At 39.3% G+C, this 6,437-nt stretch overlaps 1 protein-coding gene across 1 annotated transcript; it reads right to left on the bottom strand.

The window, feature by feature from the left end:
- Window positions 1-587: 587 nt before the first annotated feature.
- LOC102063759 (C-C chemokine receptor type 4) lies at window positions 588-5,036 on the bottom strand. Its single transcript, XM_074539916.1, has 3 exons — window positions 4,715-5,036; window positions 4,060-4,290; window positions 588-2,783 (listed from the first exon to the last, which is right to left on the bottom strand). The coding sequence occupies exon 3, from the start codon at window positions 2,765-2,767 to the stop codon at window positions 1,691-1,693; it is 1,077 nt and encodes a 358-aa protein (XP_074396017.1). The 5' UTR covers window positions 2,768-2,783; window positions 4,060-4,290; window positions 4,715-5,036; the 3' UTR covers window positions 588-1,690.
- Between the last annotated feature and the right edge of the window lie 1,401 nt (window positions 5,037-6,437).

Here is a 6,437-nt window from a genome sequence, read left to right on the forward strand (position 1 = left end):
CCACTCTTTCTATCAGTTTTGCTAAGTGATTACATTTTGGATTCTAAGGTTTTGAGTATTAAGAATTTATAGCTTTTTTCTTGAATATAAAGGCTCTCTCTTACTATAAGTAATTTCTTCTACAGCTATTGTTATCTGCATTAATGCAGATCCTTGCTTGTCATTCTCAGCAAACTGCAAATGGTAGTGCATTCCCAAAGTTATGATGGATACATATGTGTGTGAGATTTAAGTGCACTGCATTTTATTGTCAGTCTTGTATCATGACAGAGGTGGCATGGAGACGAGCTTTCACTTACATCTCTCATTTAGAGTCATGAGCACAATGGCACTACAATATTTTTACATTTCTTCTTCAGCCCTTTCCTGATACATTTTAATGCCTTGTTTGCTCTTTGCAGCCTTGGCTAAATGTTGAGCAGGCCCTTTATTACTGACAGTGTAAGAAAATAATTCATCTCTTACTATAAAATTCATCTTTTATAGTAAGAAATATGAATTGTTGTTTTCCAGCAAAAAGACACACCAGAAATATATTCTAATACATATTTTTCAACTCTTAATTTTTCTGCCACCACATTACTAATTTTGCCTATTTTAAAATCATTTTTATGCCAAAATCTAAACACTGCTGTGTGAGTTTCCTTCCTGTTACAGATTGCTGATGAATTAATATCCTGTGAGCAGCTACTGGCTACACACTGATTGCATTGTGCTGTTATCAAATGCAAGGATGCTATGTGTGGTTTCTAAGTTATGACATGCCCTTTGTACACAATCTCTGTTTTTACTTTCTTTTGTTTTGCCAGATACATCTCCAGTGAATGAAAATCAAGTTTTGGGGTTAAGTACTTTTGGAAGAAACGGCATTGATTTTAAAATATGTACTTTTAACCAAGATGCTTCAAATGTATTGATGCATGCTGGAAAATAAGGTTTTTTAAACACTTTTATTCAAAAATATTCAAAATATTTTCCATTTTCATTAAAATACAGACATGCTATTCTGAATTACGGTGATAAAGTAATTCAAAATTCCTATATATACACCTACATATAGGCATATATGTCAACCTGAAAGAAAATGCACCTACAATGAAAAGTAATGGCTTTGCTTTGAGTCTTTGTGCACGTAGAGAATATATTTTGTGCTTTTTCTTAACGACAGGAGATATATCATCCCCCCTGAAATGAAACACTTAAAAGTAGCAGGTACTGCTAATAGCTGCCTAAGAGTCACAGGTGAACAAGTCCTACACAGATCAACTGCAGAATAAAAAAGTGTGGTTACAATCATTCTTCTTGAGTACATTAATATGTATTCCAAGTGCGTGTGCTGATGACAAGGTGCCGTCTCACCTCTGCCCCTCCATGCAGGCCAATCTACTGATGCTGGTGACAAAGAAGGCACACAGTGCACTGCTTTGCACAGAGCTGAGCAGTGATTTGTAATCACAGCAGAGAAACCTTGCATGTCCATCCTCCATGTTCCACATTTGGGACACCTTCTGTCATAATACTGAGAAAATCTAGAGGCACAAATAAAGCTGAAGTAAGTAATTCTCCGGCACTAGCTTATTGTTAAATGTGTCTACATTTGCTTAGCTTTTCAAAATTCCTGCTTTTCAAAGTTCCTGCTGTTTGTTGTCAGTTTGCTTGCTGCTGAGTTCAGTGGCTGGTCTGAAATGTTTTACAGAGCGTCTTGGTCTCCTGTAGACTGTGTGTGGAATGAACTGGTAGATTCAGTGTGGTAAGTGATGTGAACTCCACACCACTTGCAGAAATACCCTGGTAGCTGCCAGTTCTTAAAGAGCATCTTCAGGTACTTCTTGAATTTCTCCCCCATGAAGAAGTAGATGACTGGGTTGAGGCAGCAGTGAAAAAGGCCGAGGATTTCCGTTACCTGGAAAGCATAGTCCAGATTCCTGCTCACTTGACAGTCTTTAATGACTCCCATAAATTCCAGCAGTTGTAAGAAAATAACAATGTTGTAGGGGGTCCAAAAAAAGAAAAACACAATCATGACAACAAAAATCATCTTCACAGCCTTATTCTTTTTGTCATTTCTACAGTGAACTAATGTTTTAATGATCATGGAGTAGCAAAATGTCATAATTATAAAAGGGATTAGGAGCCCTAAAATGTTGACTTCCAAAGTGGAAAAAAGCTTCCATGTTGTGAAATTGCCTGTAAATCTCGGCTTGCAGGTAGTAAAATTATGTTCATTAAAAGACTCTCTAAATACAAGCTCGGGGACTGAGGCTGAAAGAGCTACTAGCCACACAACAAGGCTAGTAATAAAGCCATGGAAGGTGGTCCTTGCTTTCAAGGAAAGCACTGCACGAACAATTGCCAGGTATCTGTCTATGCTCATAAGCATAATAAAAAATATCCCACTGTAAAACCCAACCAGGTAGATCCACGAAATGATTTTACACCAGGGAGTCCCAAAAACCCATTGGTCTACTGTGAAATAAGACCAGAATGGCAAGGATAAAACGAAGAGCAAATCTGAGATGGCGAGGTTTAGCAGGTACACATCAGTCATGCTCCTCAGCCTCTTGTATTTGAAGAGGACCACGATGACCAGAATGTTTCCAGCGAGCCCGACCAGGAATACCAGGGAATACAGAACGGGGAGGAAGGAGGCTGCAAACCTCCTGACGCCTTCTTTACTGCACAGTTTTGGAGCATCGTAATAACTATCATAATAGTCATAAAAGGTTGAGGGTTCGACTTCAAGGGACTCTGTACTTGAAGAACTCATGTTTTTTCCCCCAGTTCTGAGAAGGGAAGAATATAAAAATGTCAGAATATAAAAATGTCAGTGGCTTTCAGTGCATCAAGACCACATGGTTACTCCACAAACCTGAATCAGAAGTGACAGCTCAGGACACGACTCACTGCAGGTTCTCAGACATTATGTAAGCATTATGGGATGGATGCATGTGCACATTTGAGCAAGGTATTGTCCTTAACATGCATGTGCTTCGTCCTTGCAGTGCTGTGCAACTTGCATGTCGAGCACAAAGGGATGTTCAAATGGATGACAGGAAAGCAAATAGGAGTGAAAGGTGTGGGCCACATCAGTGTCAAATCAGAGAGAGTTAAGTTCAATGTAGAGCAAAGTAAAAAGAAAACTCACTGTTCATAGCAGCTCAGAATTTCACTAACCCACTTTTCCCATCAGGTATATGTCACCCACCATAGGAAGACAGTGATAAACATTCATCAGACTTTTCTTATGAAATTACCTCTACTGAAAGTTGTCATGAGCTTTCAATAAGGGCTTATTTTCAGTGGCTAAATGATTAACAGGAATTTGTCATCTTGATATTTATGTTCTTTTCTAATAGGCAGATATAGAGTTGTAAGTGATGTAAGTTGGACACAGGGAAAATATCTTGCTGACTTACGAGTTTGTGTGTTATTCATATCACAGCATCATTTTTTTAGCTTAACATACCAGAAATTTAAGTCTGAGTTTTGTTCTTACTTGTGTGTGTTATTCACATCACAAGTGGCATTTTTTTAGCCTGTCGTATCAGAACTCTAAGCCTATGTTATTTTCTTCCCCTTTGTCTTCATTTTATGAATGTAAAGCAGAAGAGAAGTGAGTTTCTTAGATTTACTTCTCTTAGTCCTGTGTGTTGCTGCTATGTACCAGCAAACATTGATAATCATTAATCTGAGACCTACTGTGTGTGTTCCCAAGCATGACACCTTTCCAGCCTACAGTTCCATTCCATTCTACACAGAGAGGATTTACAAGTCACAAGGACAGAACTGTTTGACACCAGTGGTGTAGAAAAGACAGCTTTACAGCAACTGCACCCAGACATACCTGAATTTAGTCTAGGTTCAGCATAATACATTTGAATACTTAAAAATATGTGCTCACAGACTACAACCACGTCTGATGATGCAAGAATTCTTAAAACTGCTTTAAAAAATTACCTGAGCAGCTATAAAAGGTAAATGAAAAAGTATTACATTCACACATATCATGAGTGTACATGATATGAAAATGTTTGAGCAATTGCATTTCATGAATTTTACCTTTTCTCCTCCTTTCCTCTCAGATGAGCTGAAGAATCTTCTTTGCTCTCAGGGTGCAGAGTCTCTTGCTTTTCTTCAGGTAGCTCTGCCAGTGAGGTGCTACCCACACAGCAGTGTTCTCCAGATGTAAAAAGCAGATATCACTAGGTAGCTGTGTCTCTTAGCGGAAGCTTCCACTTCCTTAGACTTGTATCACAAGTACTTCTCTCCTGTGCTCATCAGAGACAGTCTCTTTAAGTCAGAAACAGAATTAAACACATAATGTTTAAAAAAGCCCACAGTTTCCACTGGGAGACTGATTACTGAATTAAAGCATTTTCATTTCATCCAACAATCATTAAAACTGATGTCACTAAGCACAGATGCCACTCAACTCTCATTCAACTGAAACCTTGTTCTTTTCTTAATCTCAGAAAAAAAAAATCAAAGAATCCTCTGTAGAGAGCAGAGAGGAGGCAGGCACTTGGTGGGTGTGTGGGAAGTGTGTTTCTAGTCCTCTGACAGATAACTAATTTTGCAAGTTGCATTATGTAATTGTAGAAGAGAAAAGCTGTATAGATAGTGTAGGGAAGGTTCCTTCTAATCACTATTGCTTATCACTAACTCCTACTTACCATACTAAAAATAGAAATGAAGACAGGTTAATTCACATTACCTTTTTTCTTGATGTCTTCTGTTGCAGATTTTATGTACAGCAAATCTACCTTCTACTATTGCCCAGGACAAAATGTAACAGTGGTCAGAATACTGAATAATAAGTAGGATGTGCTCACGTGTGTGTGGTCTAAGGCAGAGTGTGCACAGTGCTGAGGTTTACCGAGGCTTTCTGTCACAGTAGGAAGCTCAGCAGCTTCTATGAATCTCTCTTGAGAGTGAGATGGGCCTTATTTGTCTTTTGAAGGATCGTGAGAAGGGAGAAGAGAGCACAGAGGACATATGGTAGCCAAGAGGGATGGTTGTGAGTCCTGCCAAGAGAACAGCTGTGCTGGCAGCTGGCAGGTGCCGGTCTCCTCTGTTTCCCAGAAAAGGCCAGCCAAGAAAAGGTACAAGCCATTTCTCAATAGGGGAAACTGAAAATATGCAATGAGAAGCAGACACAAGAAATCTACAGAAGATGGTAGTGAGAGTAGTAAGAATCAGACATCTCTGTCCACAAGAGATTATGTTTTCTTGTTTGGTCTCTGGTGTTATTCCAGACACAGGTGCAGCTTTTGTTCATTTACACCATTTGCTGCTATCTCATATGCCTCTGACACTGTTACACTGCCCAATAACTGATGTTTGACTGAAGAGCTTGATGTGAATGTAATGCGAAAAGCCTGAAGCAAGAGATGCAGGATTTACTGGTCTCAGGTTTTGCCAGAATCAAACTGTGTGGGAAGGACCGTGTCAGTCATCTTTCACAAGCTGGATCTGTAGATTTTAAAATTGGTCTCTGGGAGATATTCCTCCTGTACTGGTTATTGCTCTGCAGATCACTTACATTTTCTCTTCAGTTTAGTAGAAGTCCTTAAAGGATGTGGACATCAGATAAGCTGACAACACTGTGTTGTACCCATTTCATCAGGTCTGCTCGCAGAAACCAGAACTGTTCGTCTTGCTGTTCTTTTGTCTCTCTAAGGGCCACCTTAATCTGTTCTTTGACATGTTGTTGCACTAGAGCCACAAGCTCAGCTCTTCAGCCACAATAACTATGACAGAAAATCTTTCTATGAGTGCATGCTTTTCAGGAAAGAAAACATCTCTTGCTCTTTACAATGCTCTCTTAGGCACTGATGTTTCTTAGTTCTGGCTGTAAATTTTTTCTCCTCAATAAGCCACCAAGCATCTGCATGTTTATCTTGTCCCACTCATTATTTTCAGCTCTGTCAAACTAGATATCTTCTTTGAATTTCATCTGTGATGATTTTTCTTGATTTCCAGATGAAGAGGTGAATAGAACTGAATCCAGATATTAAATCTCTTTGACTCTGTAGGAACCCTGCTTGGTTAAGGAATGATTTCCCATCAGCAACAACATTTTGTGAGAGGTGTTGACCATCATCCATCACCAGTCTTTCGAGACCTATCCTTAGCACACAGGCTGCACTTCAGACGTGCTTCTGATCTTTCAGGTATTCTGTCAGCAGGGAAAAAGTCTGCAGCCATGTGAATTCCAGTTTAGAATGATCCATATGGCACTAGTTTGAAGAAAGCACCTACCTGGCACAGTGCCTTTTGCCCAGTCCTTCTTTGGAAGGCTTTTGAGTAGCAAATGCACCTGCCATAATATCAACTCACTTCATGCTAAATTGCCAGATGGGAAGAGCTGTCTTTTTAAGGAAATTGAGCAAGAATGTTTCTGCAGAAAGAGGAATGCTCAGGCACAAAAAAGAGAA

Source organism: Zonotrichia albicollis, chromosome 1, assembly GCF_047830755.1.
Source record: "Zonotrichia albicollis isolate bZonAlb1 chromosome 1, bZonAlb1.hap1, whole genome shotgun sequence".
Classification (NCBI taxonomy): Eukaryota; Metazoa; Chordata; class Aves; order Passeriformes; family Passerellidae; genus Zonotrichia; species Zonotrichia albicollis.